This window comes from Hoplias malabaricus, chromosome 3 (genome assembly GCF_029633855.1).
Source record: "Hoplias malabaricus isolate fHopMal1 chromosome 3, fHopMal1.hap1, whole genome shotgun sequence".
Taxonomy (NCBI): domain Eukaryota; kingdom Metazoa; phylum Chordata; class Actinopteri; order Characiformes; family Erythrinidae; genus Hoplias; species Hoplias malabaricus.
This window is the reverse complement of record NC_089802.1, coordinates 34457971-34479462: the sequence shown is the minus strand read 5'-3', so window position 1 is coordinate 34479462 and position 21492 is coordinate 34457971. Positions and strand designations below refer to the sequence as shown.

The 21492-nt window shown below is 38.2% G+C and overlaps 1 protein-coding gene across 2 annotated transcripts in view; it reads right to left on the bottom strand.

Moving 5' to 3' along the window:
* Positions 1–21492, bottom strand: part of ank3b (ankyrin 3b) — a 127385-nt gene that overhangs the window by 27103 nt on the left and 78790 nt on the right. Inside the window, exons 26-36 of one of the 2 annotated variants that reach the window (XM_066662595.1) lie at positions 16788–16890; positions 14891–14935; positions 13248–13354; positions 11883–11915; positions 9014–9238; positions 4509–4663; positions 3842–4053; positions 2563–2770; positions 1565–1661; positions 1159–1387; positions 807–932 (exon numbers count right to left, since the gene is read on the bottom strand). In XM_066662595.1, coding sequence (XP_066518692.1) covers positions 807–932; positions 1159–1387; positions 1565–1661; positions 2563–2770; positions 3842–4053; positions 4509–4663; positions 9014–9238; positions 11883–11915; positions 13248–13354; positions 14891–14935; positions 16788–16890 — 1540 coding nt within the window. The remainder of the gene's footprint in view (positions 1–806; positions 933–1158; positions 1388–1564; positions 1662–2562; positions 2771–3841; positions 4054–4508; positions 4664–9013; positions 9239–11882; positions 11916–13247; positions 13355–14890; positions 14936–16787; positions 16891–21492) is intronic. The other variant, XM_066662596.1, reaches the window with a different exon arrangement.

The following is a 21492-nucleotide window of genomic DNA, read 5'->3' as shown; positions in this document are numbered from 1 at the left end:
AATGACATTTTTCTTAGTGTTGTAATTTTTGGAGTGGCTGGAATAGATTAATAACATTTCAATTAATTTTAATGAGGAAATTTAATTTGATATACGACCAAATTAAGTTACGAGCTTGGTCACAGAACGAATTAAACTCATAAGTCAAGGTATTACTGTATATCACAATATAATATGTTTCAGTAACAATGATATCATTTAAAAAAAATTTATTTACAACATCTGTCATCAGTTCAGTGCACTCAATTAAAATTTTGTTTACCAATATTAATACTGTCAAAGCCAAACATTATGTTTGATTGGGATGATTGGGATGTCATGTTTCTTGTTTGTTATTGGAAGTTTAGCAGTTTATTTGTATTTTATACGGTTCATACAGAGATCGGAATTATATTGTATTGACATAAATTTTGAAATTTATTGTGATATATATTTTGGACAAACTATCCACCTTTAAAAAAAAAAAAAAAAAAAAAAAAAAAAAGATACCATGGTTTGTAGTAATATACTGTACTGTTCCAAAGGTTGGAACCACTCATTATATTAATAATTATAAACACCTTACACAGTATGGATCTCATAATGCAGTGTTATAAATCTGCAACATATCTGGTGTTAAGGAGTGAAGGCAGTAATTCCAAACTTTTACACAGGTATTCCCAACATTCCCACATTCATCTGTGAACCTAAAATTAATCTTTAATGGCCAATTTACTAATTCAATATTGCTGACTATCTTTTATTTCCATTGATTTGTTCCTATTTTCATAATGCACACTAAACTGCAAACTAGAAAATACAAATACCTTCACACAGAATGGAAGTCTGTTTTCTTTAAACGCGTAGAAATTAAGAACCAGTTGCTGTCCGGCTTTGATCAGTGGAGTTAAATTGCCATAGCAGTCCACAAAGATGGGCTTGCCTTCCAAAACCTGTAAAACCATGAGGCATGTAAGCACAAAATCAGTGTGTCATTATTGTGTTGTTGCTCAAGTGTTGACTTCATGGCATCTTTTTATATCCCAGATTTCCAGAGTGATTGGGAAAATGGCAAATTTTACAATAGCGCAAATATGTCCAATATTTTTGGCAAGAGAATAAAAGAAAATAAATACAACAGAATGGGAACTGTGTCACGTGTTCTGTTATTAGACCAACCTCAATATCTTTGCTTCTAGCCACCTCTTCAAAGTTTTCCTGCTGCTCTAGTGTCTTGTCCACTTTGTCGTCCGTCATGCAGAAGCATCGCAGACTGGATTCTACAGGGTCGTTCATCTTGGCAAACACTACAAACTTGGCCATGTAGGGCACGCAGATGAGCTCCCTGTACAGCTGACTTGCCAGACCTACAGTGTCTGGAATCTGATGGCAGTCTGCAAGCCAGAACCTGAAAGTGGAAGGCATATCCATGACCAGAAAGCTTAGAAAAATTACAGAGTTAGTACGCTCCTCAAATATATAAAACTAAAGAAGCTAAAGTATGTGAAGATTTGTCTCATGTTTGTAATGACTTTGAAATTAAGTTCAGTGTGTGCTGGATCATAATTAAGCCTGGGATACATACCTGGCAGATACGTTGGTGGTGAAAGAGACGCAGTCATTCACAAAGGTGAGAGGAGTAGTGCCAGTAATGTCCTCCCACTGTGCGGGGGATGTGCCACCTGTGCAAAAGCAAATATGTGAAAAGGTGTTCCTCAATGACAAGCTGAGATCCTGAAGATAAGCATAAGCTTCCAACAAGACACAAGAAAGAAATACCACATCTTTTCTAACTGCTACTTTTTCAACATTTAGTACGCAATGTTGGGATAAGATCACTAATGGCTAATCACTTTACCACCGCATGGTACCTACTCTATTCAACTTTTTTGCTTTTCTACATTTAGGCCAATGTTGTACTAAGTTTTTTAGTACCTGCTCACTCCTGGTTCCAAACAAGCTGCATAGGAAATAAATGTGATGTATAAACCTTACAGAGTGCTGATTGGCCAGAGAGGTTTGTCTACATGAAGAAAAGCAGACAACCAGCACAAACTTGCTGTTTATAAAATCACCAAACTACAGTAGTGATCACATTTGGTTTCACCCAACTTCACAACAGCAACTCATAAAATTACGCTGTGGTTTTTTACAGTCGTTCAAACATTTCCTGGAGTTGTGACTGCAGTGAAAGCCGAATGGTGTAACAACAAACCAAAAAACTACACTGATCTGTTTGAAACCACACATGAATACATTACTGCTGCTGCTGTTTTGTTTTACAAAAACATTCAAGACTGTGATCTGTGGCATCACCAGCTACATTTACACACTTTATAGTGGAAAGCTGACCATGCACCAAGCGAATCGAGATGAGTAGAGTAGGTACCATGCAGTGGCATTAACTGTGGGGAAGAAGGACCAGAGAGAATGAGGTCAGGTATGCAGTCAAGGGGACTGAACTGGATGGGGACTGAACTAGGTCAGATGTTTAAATGGTGGACCACTCTTTTTGTAAACTAATTTCTATGTGACATTCATTAATAAACCACACACAGAAAGAAAACCCTGAGGTTTTCTAACCTGTGATACTGCAGAGAAGGCGTAAGCAAGGTGTGGAATCTCCTTTGTAGCCATTGGTGACACCCTCCCCTGAAAGAGGGGGCACAGGGATGGTCATGGTGATGGGTTTGTGGAACTTCCTCCTTCTTGGCTCCACTGTCACTATGGGGCTGAACGTGGCTCTGTTTCCCAGGATCTTCTTCACTGTCTCATCTGGGACTGGCTGGGCCTGGGGGCAGGGAGTCAAGAACAGGAACATCAGTGGATATCCTATTTGTATATTTGTCTTGTTCTCACATCCATCCTAAGCAGAAAAGCATGGATATATTGTGCATGTTTCTTCTATTTATACATAGTATAGCTCTAAAAGGAGCAATTCATAAGGGGTGTGGTTAACATAGGTTTAATACAGAATCTCTGACACATCCAGGCCACTGGGTGTCATTGCACCAGTGCTACCAGGAAGACTGTTGTACAGATCTCCCACAAATCATAGTTTATACTCTTTGTCTGTATTGTGTTGTATTGTCTGTCTGCATTTGTGTATTGTGTTGCACCATGGTCCCAGGGGAACGTTATTTCGTTTCACTCTGTATTCTGAAATGACAATAAAGACTCTTGAACTTGAACTGAACTGGAACTGTTCAGAAATGTGTCTGTAAAATGTCACAGGTGTATGTAATTATCCATATCCTTTCTATATTAATTTTAATTTATTAAAATGCTTTTGGCTGTGTATTTTTTGTGTTTAAAACAGGACAACCAACAGAAAATATCATTTTAAAAATACACAGCAAGGGAAGAGGGGTGAAACAGCTGCTGGTGTTGCACTTTGAATTAAAAATGTGTGCTTTAGGTAGTAAACTGCAATAATACTTTGACTTACGTGTTTTATTCGTTCTGTGACCGAGCTCACAACTCAATTATCAACATATATCAGATTAAATTTCCCTATTAAAATGAACTGAAATACTATCTGTTCCAGCCCCCCACAAACCAATACTTTTTTTGTTACGTGTTTTTAAATAAGAAAAATATAATTTATAAATAACAAATAATGTATAATTATACATAATAATACATAATAAAAGAGAATGTAAAGAAATAAACAAGTTCTATTAAGTGTATGTACACTGAAGATCAGACGGAGGTAGAGGAGGTTAGAGGGAGTTTTTCTTTTTTGCTCTATTGCTTAACTTAACTTACTTGCTATAACTTAAAGCTACAAGGCTTCAAAAAACAGCGATATGACAGAGATGCACGGCAAGATAACCAAGTTAACTGAACCAAGTCTTTCTACCTGAAGTCCAACTCTGATCTTCTTGGTGAGTGCTCCCTCAGGGAATGAGGCCTGGACTAGAGGAACGGTCATGCTGGATAGAACGCCTCCCTCAGGGCCCATCTGGTTACTCTCCTGCTTGATCCGCGACACCACGGCAAAGTACTGTGGGAAGTCTTTGGTGATGATTCTACAGATGCGCTTCTTCTCCAGGTCTGTTATGCTGTCCAGTTCTTTGAGGACAAACCAAACAAAATGATTCAGATTCAATTTATTGACCTCAAGATATAACAAGTATCATGAAATATTTCTTTATATTTAGTTATGTTCCTGAATATGTTGCTCAATGGGTGTTTAAAGTTGTACAATGTGTTGTGAAAATATTTAGTTGTTTTGGCACTAAAAAAGTGCCAAAAAAAAGTTTTTGCAAAAAAAAAAGAAGTACCTTCAAATATAAAACACCTTAAAGCTTTTACTACATTCTCCCTTGTTGCTATATTAACAACTGTGTGTAACAACTTAACAACTGTATTAAATTGAAGAGCAACACAGAAGAACTAGATTTGAAACCGGACCTATGAAATCATATTACATATTACAAACATAGTAAAGTCTAATGACATGAAAGTCAGTTTTTGCTGTCAGCATATTATAATTGTAGTTTCTCTTTCTGCTGCTGATTTCCTACCTTCGTCCATGCCGTTCAGCAACTCATTGAGGGCCTCAGTCTTGCAGTCGTACTGGTGCTCCTTCCATGTCTCGCCGTTCTCGCTCCTGAGAATGATCAGCTCACGCTCCTTCCCTCTCATGGACCCGAAGTGAGGGATCTCCACTATCACTGGGCTGCAAGAACACACCACACACCACTAAGACCAGACTCTGCCAAAGCACCCAGAGCATGGGCATGTGAAGGATGGGAATGTTTATGCTGATGACGTGACTGTGGGTAAATGATTTATGAAGACTGGACAAACGGCGCATACTTCAGTAGTGCAAAAGAGGGGCACTTGGCAAATCTGACAATAGTCAGGAAAACTGTGATGTTTTGAGAATATTAATATTCACACACAAACCCCAAACTTTCAAACTCTTCAAGAGATGCAAATAATTCAATAAAAGATAAATACACACATTTACTGAATGCAACATTCCAGACATCATGAAGTACACAATGAGAACACGTACTGATTAATACTCGTATATACAATGGGTTTTTGAAAAATACAATAAAGTCTATATTTTATTACTAGCATTTTAAGTTAGTAAAGTTCTGTGTTTGCTGATCAGAGATGGCACAATACTACTACTAAAATACCACTATGGCATCAAAAGCACTTCTCATGCTCCAACTACTCAAACACTAATACATCACTAAATGAAATACAGTGTTTGTGCACTTTTTCAGGTTAGATTTATTACAAGGTTACACCCTTTTTTTGTTTCCCCTTTCTAACTAAGTCAGCGTGTTTGGCTGATACGGGCCCAATATTGATATGCCATCTCCAATACTACTTTCAAACTGCTCACATTTTTAGACGAGAAGCATCTCAGTGTTAATGGCTTGTAACTCACTCGCTCGCACACACACCTACTCTCTCACCCCACCTTTAATACATGCTCCACAAGGGGCACTGCTCAGTGCTTCACATCAGCGGCACTATGTGTGGTTGTTGTAAAGTGATGTTCTACACTACTGTACAAAAGTCAATCACTAAAATAGCATTTTTAAATATTATTTTAAATATAACACATTTCAATTGAAATGTCTGCATGGGTTTCCTTCAATAACACACATTAGGAGGTGGACTGGCTACTCAAAAGTGTCCATAAATGTGGGTGTGAGTGAATGTGTGTGTGTGTGTGTGTGTGTGTGTGTGTGTGTGTTGTCCTGCCTTGCGCCTAGTGATTCCGGGTAGGCTCCGGACCCACCATGACCCTGAACTGGATAAGTAGTTACAGACAAAATAATTTTTACTGTGTTTATATTGTGCTTTTATCAGAGCTTCTATTATTGTTTTATATGCTTTCTGTTTTTCAAAAATATATGCAGGGATGTTACTCCACAGCCCCAAATTTCAGTCTTAGAAGTTGGTTACAATTCCTGCAATCCCAAATCCCAAACACATCCCAAGTTCATATTTCTGTAAACACCAGCAGTTTTTTTAATAATAACAATTGAAATTTTTTAATAGCCTGTTTGGGAAAGTTTTCTTGTTGTAGAATTCTTTTCTTCCCAATGGCATGCTTTGTGTGTGAGGAAGATGTTATATAACTTGAGTGTAATATTATTTTTTGTTAGTTATTTCATTAATTAATTAATTAAAGGGAGACTTTATGATGTATTACAATTAATACATCATAAAAATCATAAAATAAAATCAAATCTGTTAAATGTATTTTGTATTTATATGGTTTCTGACTTTTGCACAGTATTGTAAATATATTTTAAATATTGTAAACAAAAATGTCACACAAAATGAATTTATATTGTATTTAGATTTCTCATATAAATTAATTTTGTGTGACACTCTTCATTTAGGTTTGCTGCAAATGAATGACAAACAAACATTTGTGTAGATGAGCACAACATTCTCCACAGTGACAGTCATGGAATGACAGAAAAGTACATTTAATGTAGAATCACAGAGAAGGTACCATGAAAACCACACATACATATCAATCATGTTTCAGATTCACTAGATCCTAAATTTGAAACACATTATATGGGCATCTGTGTCACATAATTCTCTACAACATAGTACTCTTTTTGGAAATACCAAAGCCAAAACTCCAGAACTGCAACAGCAAATGATACCTTCTCCAGAACAGGAAGAGCGAATGAAACCATCTCCCACATGGAGTGGAACAGTGGGAGTCTGAGTCTGATCAAACAGAGGCAAAAGGCGGCAGCCATGACAGCAGCAGGAAACATGCCCAACAAGCGTGGCGGAGTGACAAGGTCCGCTTTCAATCAAACTGAATGCCTTAAAGAAACAGGTGACTGGAAAGTAACACAGCCCAACGTAAAATAAATCGAAAAATGGCATCGTCGGAGGGTAGCATCTTTTCTAAGCGGCACACTCCTACCCAATAAATTTTGTTCCTCGTGGCCCAAGCTGCAGGACTCGGCTAACGAAGCTCTCGCCCTCATTAAGAGGGGGGAGTTTTCGAGGAAGATGGAGTTTACTGAAAAACATCCATGCAGCAATTGGAGGAACAAAAAGGAGGAACACAAAACAGTCATTGCTGTGTGAATCCTTAGGTTCCACTGAATCAAGTATGGTAACTTTTGCTAATTGAGCCTGAGATGTCTATAACATTCTACACACTCTAGTTTTCACAGTGCAATTGTTGTTGATGGTGGAGCTCTTTCAGCAGTACTTCAATGTTGTGAATCACTGCTCACATTATCACAACCTTTCCTGGCAAGAAATATGGGATAAGGGCTACGTTTTGTAATTTCAGATTTACCATCTGATATTAGGGGCTGGCATGAAAATGGTGTGCAAAGCTGGCCTGTCTGACTGCTGAAACACCTCGCCACCACACACTATCCAACACAGATGATTTCCATGGCAATGACGAGAGAGAAAAAAGCAGGAATGTGGGAAGTGGGGGTGCTGAATCGCCCGAAAAGACTGTTTAACTGCAACTCCTAAAACAATAATAATATGTATGTATATATGTAGATTGTTAAAAAATTATTATTATTACATTTTACACTGAAATATACAATGTTCTAGCCTGTGTCTAAAAACACAAGGCACATGAATCAGTCTCTTTGTATCTCAACACGCTTGGAGGAGAACACCAATTTCAAAGTTTGTTATGCCATAACAATGACAGAAGGCCATTTTACCCACTCAAAGGGAAAGATGTCTATTTAGCCATTTCTTAACAATAAGGACAACGCTTAGAAAAATATAAATGATAAAGTGTTGTGGATAACAATAAAGCCCTCCGTGTAGTACAGTCTATTATGGCTCCTTGTCCGAGAACTGTTGTCCGCTAACACTATTATGCCCATGAGTCCTTGTGCAAGACTTCTAACACAGCATTTTCCTGTCTATATTTAAATCATAAGAAAAGGACACCTGTCCAACGCAATAAATTAACATATAATTAAAATGTTTTTATAACCTATATGTTTTTATAGAGTGTTACATATTTATTTGACGTTATAGAAAAGTATTGATATTTGAGATTTCAACAGTTCAGTCCTGGACAACACTAACTGCTAGCTAACATTAGCATGCAACAGTAGTCTGTTGTGTCTAGAGTGATGTGCAGAATACACTCACATGCAAAACTTTGGGTGGTCCTGGTCAAATAACATGATTTTGTTGATTTTCTTAATAAAATTAACACATTTTACAGGGAATAAACTTGTGCATATTTTATTGTAGATACTGTTTATCTGAGGAAACATATGTTCAAATATAAACATATGTTAAATATAAAACGTAGCCTTTAATACATGTTTTATGCACTTTTTATATCACTAAGCAATAATACATGAGATACATGAGATATTCCACAAGAGTACATCAGTGCCAATCCACGAGTGCATGATTGTAATTATACTACAGTTACATTATTGCCTTTTACTGAAAAAATACGATTACTTTGTTTATCAACATTTCGCAAGGTAAAATAGTTCCATTCCTTCACACATTTCTCTTAGCCCTTTTTTTTAATTAACTCTGGTTCCCGAACTGGTCCTGTTTAGGATTCTGGTGCTCTCCAGCGAGCTATTCCATGTCTGCACAAGTCACTTCACAGAGCTGCTGGGTTTTAAAGAGAACTGCTGGTATCGTGGCTAAGTTTCGTTTGTATGGGGTGGAGTAATCCGTGAAGAGCTTCGGTCAGAGTGCCATTATCGTGCAGTCATGGCACTCCTAGAACGTTTCTCAGCCAATCACATTGCAAAGTTGAAACTAACTGCGGTATAATTTATATTTTATGAAAATAAATAGAAATCATACATTAAAAAGAGCAGAAAAAATATCCAGAATTGTTAAATGTAAGTTGCATTACACTCTAATAAAACTCTGTAACGCACGATATATGTCCTAGGGGTGCATATGATTTTTACTATATATTCTGGTCCACATTTCAGCTCCCCCAACTTAAAACACCTTCCCATGTCCCTGGGAACAGTAAAATGGAGGCAAAAGGAAGCATGCGACCTACCCCAGGAACTGAGCTCCAGCAGGTCCCACCTCCACCAGTCGGCTGGCCAGTCCCTCTCCCTCCACCATAGGAGGTGGAGAGGCCAGTTTGTGCCTCTTGACCAGGCGGCAGGTGATGCGTGTGGGGGCTGTGCATTTTCGCGGTGGGATGATGATGCGCATGCCGTTGTGGCGGCTGCCTCTCATCGAACCACCGCGGGCGTCCACCATGAAACTGACCAGGAACCTGCAGGGGACGATACACATCAGAGTGAGGAGAAATAAAAGGGGGTAAAGAAGTGAAGGTCATCCCATGCTGTGATAAAAAAGACTCACACGTCCAAACACCAGATAGAAAGGAAGAGAAACACAGGGTGACAGAAGAGAAAAGGAAATGGGACTGAGCATTCAACCCTGGCTGTTTTTGTGCTCTGACAGTACATGCTTAAGTGTAATTAATCTCTGTTTTCTACATTTTACAGCCAAAATATCTAGAATTAAGGGGTTTCTTGCTGCAATATCAGCTTATACTCTTTTAGAGAGGTTTTAAACAAGGTGTTGGAGCATAGCTGTAAGGGTTTAATGGAATTCGTCCACTAAAACATTGTGAATTCAGGAACATGTGTTGGGTGATTACTTCTGGGTCACAAACACCACCCCAATTCATCCCTCAAATACAGATAGAGATTCATGTCCCCAGAGAACATATATCCACTGCTGCACAGACCAGTGCTAAGGGGCTTAATACCCCTGTTCTAGACACTTGGCATGGAGCACAACTGAATATCACTGTCATAATAGGATCACCTTAAATTATGGTTATAAATTATGATTGTATAAATGAACGGATAAAAACCTACATCAAAACTGCCAGGGGTGATCACTCAGCGAGCAAAACGTGGTCATTAGACATGTGGCTTGGAAGAAGAGACTGCTTCAAACTCACTCCATGCTTTATTTAAATCAGTGGGGAAGTAAAAGAGTTGACCAACAACACTTGCTAATCGTTCTAAACATTTCTGCATAATTAAATGATTACGGTGTAAACAGAGTCATAGCAACTGAAATGATGCAAAACATACCTAGAGTCAGAATTGTTCTAAAGAGTTTAATACATTTCAAAGACTTTTAAGAATATGGCGAAGTATGCAGAGGTTGTGATGAGGCAAATACTACCTTATATGGTAATTACTACCTTAAGACTTTATTAACCTGGTGATTAAAAACCACTTTGAGTGAAAATCAAATGTTTTACCTTGTTAACATGTCCATGTGCTGTTGTCTATATGCCAGAAATTCTAACGTGAGCATTTCGAAAATCAATTAGGGTTTCTTACATCATAAACCTAAGCAACCAATCCTGTCAACCTGACACTTTTTGAGATGCAGATGAGCAGCGTAGGTGTGAGTAACTGTATATTCATAGATAGTGGAAAATAAGATCTAAGCTACTTTTAAGGCACTAGTTCACATTTCCTTGAAAATAGCTTTTATACTTAACATTGTACCTTAAAGTACCTTGTACTATTTAAAAAATACTTACTATATTCTTTTACATTTATTATGATCAAAAAGCATTACAGCATAGTGGAAATATACATGCAGGTCATTAGGAGGCAAACTAGAATTCAAGTAATGTATCAAAAATCATATTTTCAAATGTCACACCAAATCACTCTCAAAGACTCTGTTCACATCTCAATCACTGAATTATGTATAAATTGTTACAAATCAGTTGTGAGCAAAATAGATTTCAACACCTTCATATCACATTTGTGTCACGCCCTTGTCCTGTTGTCTGTTTTCCCCGCAATGTGCTCACGTAGCACATGGCTCTATTTGTTACTGTTCGTGTCCCCGCCCTTGTCCTCGTCAGTGTCATTTGTAATCCACGCCCCTCGTTATCTGTCTCGGGTGTCTCTTGTCTATGTAATGTATTTAAGTTCCCTTGTCTTACTTCTTTTTGTCGGTCATTCATTTGGAGTTGTCGTTTCCTATGTCATGTTATCAAGTCTGTCTGTCTCCGCTGTTTCTCCGTCATTGTTTCCCACGTCGTTGTTTCGTTTCCTCGTTTTCATTCCACTGTTATCATGTTGTTTCTGTAGTTGCCTGTCTTTGTTATGTTATATTTTTTTGTTAATAAAGTAACTGTGTTTTAGCGTGTGCGTCCGCCTCCGAGATCCTGACAATTTGAAATAAATCATTGGGGGATCGTATAAAAATTGTGGTGATAGCAACAAAAAACAAAAACAATTACAACTATTTTAAGTGAAAATGAATGTGAAGTTAGCTAGCGTAATGTGAGTTCATCCATTCATTCATTATCTGTAACCGCTTTCAATGTAATTATATCCTCATTCGAAAATATTATTTTGTAAGTTTCTAATGATTACTACGGTTATATTCAGTCAGTAACAGTTTCAAATATAACACTGCAAACAGTCTGAATATAATGAACACGTAGTTCAGTTCAGAGAGATCTATGCTGTGGTTTGATATGAAGGGGTTATGATCAGATCTGGACTAATGTTAACTATAAAGATGAACGTCAGGAGTGCACAGTTCTTGATTTAGAATCCCACGGCTAATACAAAAAGCACCAGCGTGGAAGGCCAACTGCAACAAAATGTATACGATCAAATGTTTCATGAAGGTGTTAGATGCAGCTTGTCTGATCAACTGGCTCACGGATAAAAGAACACAGTATTTTCTGTTCTGTTTATGTTACGAATGCATCATCTTGTAAAATTCTCAAAGCCACGGTAGGCCGGTTCACTCTGCTAACGGGCTTACTATAGGCTGTAGGTGAAGGAAAGTATAAATGAAAAAAGCACAGAGAGGAGAAGAGAGAGAGAAACAACACTGTGATCACAGAACACAACCATCGTCACCTGGAGTCATACTGAGGGAGCGGAGAGGAAACGCTGCAATGAAACAAAAGTGGAATAATGGTGGAGGGATAAAAACAACAAGGTTCATCATCAAGCTTCAAGACAAGAAGTAATAGGCAGAAAATGAGGACAGACGAACAGCAACAGAGCATGAAGTGCAACAGGAGGACTGGAGGAGAGGGAAGGGGAGAGCATTAGTATTATAAACACCAGGAAAAACAGGATACCTCTACAGTGGAAGGAGACATGATACATTTCACAGAACAGAATTCTGTGCAAGTGTCAACAAGAAAATAAGCATTCAGCTTATTAACCTACAGGGTCTACAGTAGTATCTTATCTCAGTACCTTTAGTCTTAGAACCATTAGTCTCACAATTAGTTTATCTTTAACTTTAACCTGAATATGCAAATTATTTTCCTATCTTTTACATATCATCACTTCTGAACAGTTCTCTTTGTGTTATGAAAGAGCATTAAACTGATCCCTAATGTCCTGGATGTGTCAGAGATTTGTTACTAAGCTATGTAATATTTTTAACTTAGAGGAGGAGAGTAGGACATTACCCCTTCCCCATGCTTCACTTAAAATTATAGCTTCAAAATCGCTGTGATGCTTCACAGATGTGTACCAATGGGAACAGAGCCTCTGTCATTGCTACTCTGGGCACTCTGCACTATGTAACTTTTGGAGGATGGTAGGAAACTACCCCCTTCCAAATCTTACTTAGTGTTCCTTTAAATATTGCTACACCCATGTGGGGGACCCTCTCCATAGAGCATAAACAGGTTCATTCAGAGACTACCAAGCAATTTGGTTATTTATCTCATGTGAGTTGTCTCAAGTGCTTGGTTAATTTTCAGTGTAAACGAATGGAACCAGATCTTATTCAAAGTAATTCTGGATCATTAAATGTTCGACATATGGCAAATGGCAAATGGAGTTTTCAGATAATGTGAAATACTAAAAAAGACTAAATAAATTCATATACAATGTTATGTTCTGAGAATGACCCTATCCCCCCAGTGTTTTCTTGGTAACTCATTAATTATTAACTCAAAGCTCAGGGGTGCAGAAGCAGAAAATACTTGAGAAAATATTATTTGTTACTATTCTGAACTATTATATGTAGTGCACGCTTCCATTGGATTTGTAATTTAATATAATTGTGTTCTGGGCATTTTTAGCCAGTTTTGCCTTTGAAAAAAACAAAAAACAGAAAAGTGATAGAAGTAAATATAATGCATTATGTAATGATCCGATTAATGACATAATACATAAAACAACAATATCTATAAATGATTATTATTATTATATAATTTTTGCAACTGCTATTCCGCCAATAAAGATATAAAGGATTCTTACCCTGAGTGGACGGGGCTTGAAACCATGTTGACATTGTCCAATGTGTCTGCCGTCCAGCTGTAACGCCTCAGAGAGTCAGCGTCAAAGTCTTTGGCAGCAGCCAGGTGCTGAGGGTGAGAACACACATAAGTCAGAGCCAAAACAAAGGAACTCTGACTTCCACTATGGCCAAGTAGTGACCAACATCAAAGTTCCAGAGAGTAAGTACATGTTGCCTTGAAAGTAGCTAGCATCTCAACTCCACGTCTCATCCCACATCCAACAGCTGATGGAGAAAGCATCTCTGAATACACATGCACAGCTTTGTTTTGTGACAGGTTTCAGGAATGGTGCAGTGGGGAAAATACCAAAACTACTGAAGCAAATGATAACATCAGGAGAAGTCTGGAGGCCAGTTCACCCCGAGTTTAGAGAGTCATTCACATGGAGTCTGAAACTGACTGTGATGTCCCATAAAAATACAACTGGAGGCCATTTGCTGTGCTAATGGAAAATATGACCGACCAATCTAAGCCTTAAGTTCATGATTACAGTCCCAAGACAGCTGCTTTTACTCATGGTTCATCTTTAGTTGTGTTGGCCCTAGCTAAAATTCCTTGGGCTATAGTGTTTATATGAATGAATGTTTATTTGTAACAGAATTATTATTATTATTATTATTACTATGGCCCTATCACCTTGTCTAGAGTGTGTTAATGCCTTGCATCCAGTTATTCCAGGTAGGCTCTGGACTCACCGTGACCCTGAAGAGGATAATAACGTTACAAAAAACTGAATGACTTTATTATTATTATTATTGAATAAATATTCTAAACATCATTATTAATACAGGTATGGATGAGTCTTCTGTCCACAAAATAAAAAGAGCAGAAATCCAGATGGTTCTGTGGTTTCTATAAATTCACAAGCACAACTATTAACCAAAGCCGGTTTAAGAATTGCCTGCTCAAAGAAAACTCTTTTTTTTGTGCCAGTTAATATGGCATCCCCAAACGTCATGAGTGATGCCGGTTTTCCATGAGCCCATGTTAGTGTTTTGACTACTGGCAAATATACAGTGAAAACAGAACCACATGTTCCTGTTGTGACTTACACCAGCAGTTAAGACAGTTGGACATAGCTAACATAAATTGCACATAAATTTGTGGAAAGGAATAAGCCTACCTTAAAGCCAAAAATAAGGTGGATTCAAGCAGAGGTATACTGAGGACATGACAGTGAGAAACACTGGTGAACAGACCTTTTATATAGTGTGTTGGATCATTTATTTTAAGTGTTTACAGAAAAATGTTAAAGTTATCACAAATATTTGAAGACTACAAGACTATACTTGAAGACTTGTTTCCTATTCCATCTTCTGTACAACATCCAAGATTTTTTAATCGTCCACTGTATTAAATATCCCATATATGTTTTTGTCTGAATAATAATACTCGGTGTGAAAAGACCTTTATAACAGACGAATCTCTCTGAAAAGCTGCAAAACAAAGGGAGTGTTTCTAGGCCAGCAATGGGAATTCAGGCATAGCACATGGTGGGATGGGCATAAGGCAAGTGCTTTTCTCCCTAGCAAATTTTAAGCATGCCCTTAAGTTTAAATCTGCCAAACAATAATATAATAACTCCTGCCAGTGTAATTGTACCTTATTATGGGGGTCAACAATGAAGGGCATTGCTTTACAGACGCCCTGAAGCATTTAAAAAAGAAAACATTTTCCGCTGTAATCACCACCCAAAACAAGCCTCACACAAGCCTTTGGTACTCAACAGACACAGATTAGAGGCTAATATAACACCTAAACCTTTTTTTCAACACTTAGCACACTACAATTCTCACCTCAGTGGGGGCTTCTATGTAGACAGCACAAATACGTCAGAAAAAAGGACAACATGAGGCCAAAGAGGAAGCATTGCTGATCAATGCCAACAGCAATTCCCACCCCTGTCCGGCCTCAAGGTCCACTTTGGGAAAACAGAGCCACTTTATACTGTGGTTTGGTTTGCTGAAGCAATTAGCACATGCCGAACTGTTTTGCCAGAGCACAAAGACTGAGGCTGAGGTTCCTGACAATCAAAAACGGTGTGTATGTGAATACCCCATGAAGTTTAAATTTATTTAGAATAGGGAGCAGGCTTTCAGCAGCACTGAACAGCATTACTGATTTAAGAACTTGGCCTAGATGCAATGATATATTACAGAGTCGATAGGCATTGTTCTGCCAAAACACCAAAAAAAGATACCTAGTGGTAATATTTATGACTTTTCAGCAATGTGAAAGAAGACTTTCAGTAGAAAATGTAGAAAAAAGGCAGCTGAAGTGTGTTTGTGTTGTTTGTGTGAACGTAAGTTTGCAAACTTAATTACTCATTTAGGATTTTTTGTAATTTTTTTAGCATTTGGAAAAGTTGGTTCCCAACCGAAACCAAAGAAAAGTAAATTACTTATTGTGAACCATGAAGGTATTCATAGGCGTTCCAAGCTAAAGAATCTCCAGAAAGAACACAGAGCCTCAAATAAAGCGTTATCACACAGTAGAGCTGGACACAGTCATTTATAGCATATTGTGTAATATGAGGAAATAAAAAAGGAAAGTGCTCTGTTTTGTGTTTTCTGGTTTTAAGCTAAACATGAGGCATGTTGGCTACTTTTCTCCACTGTTCACCAACTCATTAGGATGGCTCAGAACTCAGCAACATTTACACATGTACCATATATCACTATGGTCTGAATCTGCTGATTGAAGCAGGTTCACAAAACAGAGTTCTTTTGGTGGAAAAGGGCTATGAGAACAGCTTTTGTTGGAAGACTGCTGTATCTGCGTTAGAAAGATGGGAGAGTAGATAATGTGTAGAAAAAAGTAAACACATTGAGTACTGATAAAATTCATCTTGAATTTAATGTTGGGGCTGCTTCTGTGTTATTTTGTTGTTGTTTTTTTGTATACTTACAGACTTCAAACTTTTTGCATGCTCTTTCTCATTCATATAAGAACACACTTTATGGATTACTACAGAGGCTCAGCTGCTTTTGTTAGTTTGCTGCTCATTTATTTATTCACAATTCTCCAGCGGGCACTGTCCAGTCTACAAAGATACTGAGGGTATGATTTTAATAGAAAAAACTTCCATGAAACAGATAGAACCTTAGATTTGTTAAAGCGACATAGAGCTTGAGGAAAAGATTATTCTGTATGTGAAATGTGGGTGTGAAGAACTTCCTTTAAGTATAAGGAACTTGCAGATATGGTAACAGGTTTTTCCTAGATCTTCTAATTACTGTGCAAATATACTCTGCTAGACTTCAATAATAGAAAAATGTGTTTACACTATTAAACATATAACTGCATTAAGAAGCAATCATGTCTGTTCTCATTAATATTTTCTAATGTGCTACTAATATGTCACCTTTGACAGCGCTCAGAAGTCCAACTTTAATGTTTAAAATAATGCTTACTACCCAGATCTAATTTGACATCATTTTCTTTAACACAATTCCATAAAGCAAGCGAGTGTAAGATGTAGAGGATGGACGGGCCGTACCGTGTCTTTTGTTGGGGCCAGGATCTCCTCGATCATCATGCTGTCCCTGGTGAAAGAGCTCCGGTTCAGTGTGTTGGACCTATCCGAACTGAAGGAGCGCAGGCTGTTGGCATTCAAGGTTTACCACACAGTGCAGGACGAGGGAGGAGTGACAATGCGATGAACACAAAACAAACGCACACACAAACACAAACACACACACCACAAAACACCATAAAACACACATACACACACACAAAAAAGAACAAAACCACACATTACTGCATGCAGCTTCCAGGGAAACTGGCAAAACAAATTCAAAAGAAAAACCAACAGTGCAAACCACCGCACAGGACAGACATGTAAACACACAAGACAACGTTTAGTTGCCTTGTTTCTGGAGACAACCGATATAGAGATATGAGTTTGTGTATATATAATTGTGTGTGTGTGTGTGTGTGTGTAAAGGAGAAATGAGCAGCATCTTAAATAAGATGAGATGAGATTCTGGTGAGAAATGGCTGACAATGTATCATCTTTCCTTCACTGTAAAAAAGCTAAAAGTTCAGACTGATTTTTTAAGCCTAGTGCATAGCTTTTCAACTGGTTTCCTTTTTAGTACTGCATCTAAGATAGGTCTACCTTAACCAGGTCTACAATAAGTTGAAAAAAAAAAAGATTGCCTTTGTATAAGCTGGTTTTATTTTCTGTTATTTTGTAACCAAGTCCTTCCAAATAGGCTAGGACCCCTAACAAACACCGTAACACCATCTTAGGACGTAACGGTCCAATTCCCAATCCGGCAAGTACATCGCCGTACACAATAAGAATCTTTGTGTAAGACTTCTAATGCCTGGCAAACACTACCAAGTCCTAATCAATGTTGGAAACATGAGACAATTAATTACATTTTCCAATGTTTTTGTGCTTAATAGTAGTTAGTCATCAAAGTCCCCACACTTTCCCTGAATGAAACACCACACACTTTCAGATTCTGCACGCCTGACTGATGGCTCCAATCCTCAAAACCTCAAGGGAGATTCTTTTAAACTGCTATATTGTGAGAGCAGGTGGGAGTTCCTTGCAAATTAGATATAAACATCAAGGCGAATAGCAGCTTTCTGCTCAGAAAACGTCATGGAAAAGAAGGCAAGAAAACCAACAAGTTTGGTTCAGCTCAGTTCTTTTCAGGTATGATGTCAACGTCACATATCACACCAGAGAATGGGCATCCACCACACACTACAAGAAACTGAGTCATAAATGTTGAATATGTGCTTTGTGGCCCCGATTGCACAGGGGAAAAAAACAATCTGAGAACTAAAATGACTGGATTGTGGACTTCCCATGCCACAGGAAAATCTGGGAAGATCATTGCTTAAGATCAACCTGAAATCGGGAGACCTCTGATGATTGATTGGAGAAACAAATCGGCTCTTGTTGTATGGTCCAGGGATAATGTTACATTCACTACCATCTATAACAAGATTAACACTGTATGTCCTGCTGATTAAAAACATCCAATGTGCCAAGTACCATAAATGAGAATGTCGTCTTCTTAGGACTCCCACCACAGAGAACTGAAGCAACACTGGGTTTTGGACTCTTGCTCATTTGCTGCATCGCTGTACAAGGAAATCTAATTTTGGGCAGTGAGCACCCACACAGCCGGAGTGGTAGGCAGCCATCTCTGTATACTGGGAGCAGCTGGGGGAAAGGTATCTTGCTCAAGGGCTATTCAGTTGCGAATGAAGGAGGATATAGCACCATTCCCTTACTCCTCCCCACCCCTGTTGTCCTGCAGGTCTTAGATATCAAACTAGCATCCTTTCGGACTCAAGCCCACTTCTCAAATATTTAGGTCACAGCTGTTCCCTGAGGATCACTTAAGTTGGACTGTTGTTCCAGAGGTTTTCAGCTAAGCACAGACAATGCTATAAGTTCAGGAGGAACTACTTAAGCTTTTCATTCTTTCAACATAATCTTTCAATTATTTAATCATCAGTTTGAATCTCAGTTTGACCTCCCTGGTCAGAAATATGAGAACAAGCTTAAAGAAAGCAGCCACATTCAGTTTTGAATAAGCTCAACTTAAACCGCTATAGTGACTTCACCTTAGATGCAGTACTAAGACACTGTTGGGTTCCCAGCTAAGGCAGGAATATCAGCAATAAAAGGATCGTGAAGAAACATGTAAAACACTCTGGAAAGGTCAAATGTAAACTGTACTCTGGTGAGAAAATTAAGTAAGCTATGCATAAAGTTTAAATGTGACAGGGTATATGTATAATTCAAAAGCTGTGTGAGAATGTCAAACATGTAAATACCACACAGTTATCCCTTCTTTTCCAAACAAGGAATAATTGTGCTTGAAAAGTCAAAACAGATGTGAGAGAGGTAGTAAGTGGAAGCAGCATGTTCCAGGATTCTCTTACCGAATCCGAACTGGAATAGATCGCCATTTGCTGTTGGAAGGAAAGCTCAGCCTCTCGTTCAAAAAAATCTAAAAAATCCTATATAGTAAATAGCCTTGTGCTAAATTGATCCGCATGATCCCAGCATGTATGTGTGGTATGTGCTAGCAATCTATGCTGTGGGAACTGATATGAGGAGGTGAATCCCATGTGTAAATTCAGGTTGTGCTTGTTTTGCTAATGCAATATTTATTCATTAATATCCAGTGGCATGTACATTTATGGGCTAAAAACATATAGGTGCCATAAATGTAGAAAATATTATTTGGGTGAAAAAAAGAGTCCCTGGAAGCCACATTTAGGAAAGAAGCCACTCCACAGCAAAACTAGGTTCAAGAGCACAGGGGCTAAAATGCAGAGCGTAGGCTATGCAAGGGTTGCTCAAAATGAAATGGCTAAGCACAACACACCGACATTTAAAAGAGAATTCTTACAGTTTACAAATGTCCTGCATAATGTAACAGTTAGGATGTGAATTAGGTTGTAGCTGAGAGTGGTGTGATGCGAAATGCTCTGTTTGGTTCAGTAGTGGTGACAGTTTCTTCATAAAACTACTCTCAAAAATTATTACATAAAATTGAGACAAGGTGCTTTGAGTTAAGACATTTCACCAAACACAGAACCGAAAAAAAACTTTTTTTTTCAGATTTACCACATTTTTACCATCAACCTTACATTAAAAAAATATATACAGTAAATAAAATAGCAAATTTTTAAACCCTGGTTCCTATCACCACCACTGTAAAGAAAATCTCAGTTAATAACATCCTGTACAAGTAATTATTTCACTCAACACCACTCAAACCTCATGTCCACACGGATCCGTTTATTTTTAAAATTGACATTTCCCTCCCTCCGTTGTTGAAAATATCCTCGTTCAGATAATAACGGAAATGGTTGCATTGTCATGCCAGTCCAGCAGGGGGCTATGGTACCTCTTTAAGAGAGACAACAAAACACCATGAAGAACGAGAACCAGGGTTAATCCCAAATCACGCCATACTCCCTTCGTGCACTGCGCAAGTCATGAAATTACTGAATTTAGATCTTAATGGTGCAATATAATGCATCATTTATATTTGTTCATAAGTGGGAATCTGAAATGTAGTGCTATGTGAATGTACACACTGTAGTTTAATGACTTAAGTCACTTTATAGGGAGTGAGGAGCTGTTTGAATTGGAACAGACCCGCAGTGCAGCGTTAGCGCGTCTGAAATCTCAGTTTTTTTGTCCACACAAGAACAGAAAAAAACTGCGATTTCAAAAATCCCCACCTTGGAAATCGTTTTCGAAAACCTCCATTTACAGTGATTTAAAAGAGGATTTTTTGTGGGGACGGGAGGGCAGGACGCAGACACAACCATTCATTTTTAAAAACAAAATCCGTATCCGTGTGAAATGGTTTTAAAACATTGTACATCCTAATGGTTTTATTATACAGACGTTGAAAAAAATGGCGCAAAAATTCTCCCGTAGGCCTGGCGCTAATTTAAAAAAAATAATAATAATTTGAAGCGCTTTACAGACATAAACAGCAAAAATTCTTAAAAAGGTTTGTCAGCACACTCTCAGTTTAATGTCAAGCGACATGAAGCACATCACAAGACAGGGTTCCATGAAGTAATGAGTTGAGGGGTGGCTACATCAAGGTGTGTGTGTGAGGGGGAACAGCCATGCCCTCTTACCTGACTTTAGGACTATGGTGAGAATTTGGTATGGCAGTGGGGGAGGAACAACAGAGGAGATTGAAAGTAACAAATCAGAGAGAGAGAGAGAGCAAGCAAAATGCAGTGGTTGAATGACAGCCCTTATGATGCTCTGCGGCTGCATTGCACTTTGCTCTCAGACTCTGGAAGGTGCGAGCGGCACTTCTGCTGAAATGTATGTGGTTTAATTGGTCCTTAAAGGAATAGTTTTGATAAAAATCTAATATACAGTTTCCCACTTTACACCAAATACAGGTGATCAGCCAAAGAATGTGAGGGATTCACAATTGGCTTCTTCAGTCTTTAACAAGTATTGTGTATTGTGCATATATAGTATGCAACACGTGTTGCATACTATACTAAGTTGTACCAAAAAGTGTAGAAAATCTAAACTCGCCTTGAAATCCCATCCCAAAACTATAGAGGAAAACTGAGCACCCCTTGGCTGATCCATTTGGAGCAAAGGAAAAAATTGCATAGATTTTTGGAAATACAAACATTTCCTTTAAACATGTAATAACTGAATGCAATGTACAGCGGCCCTG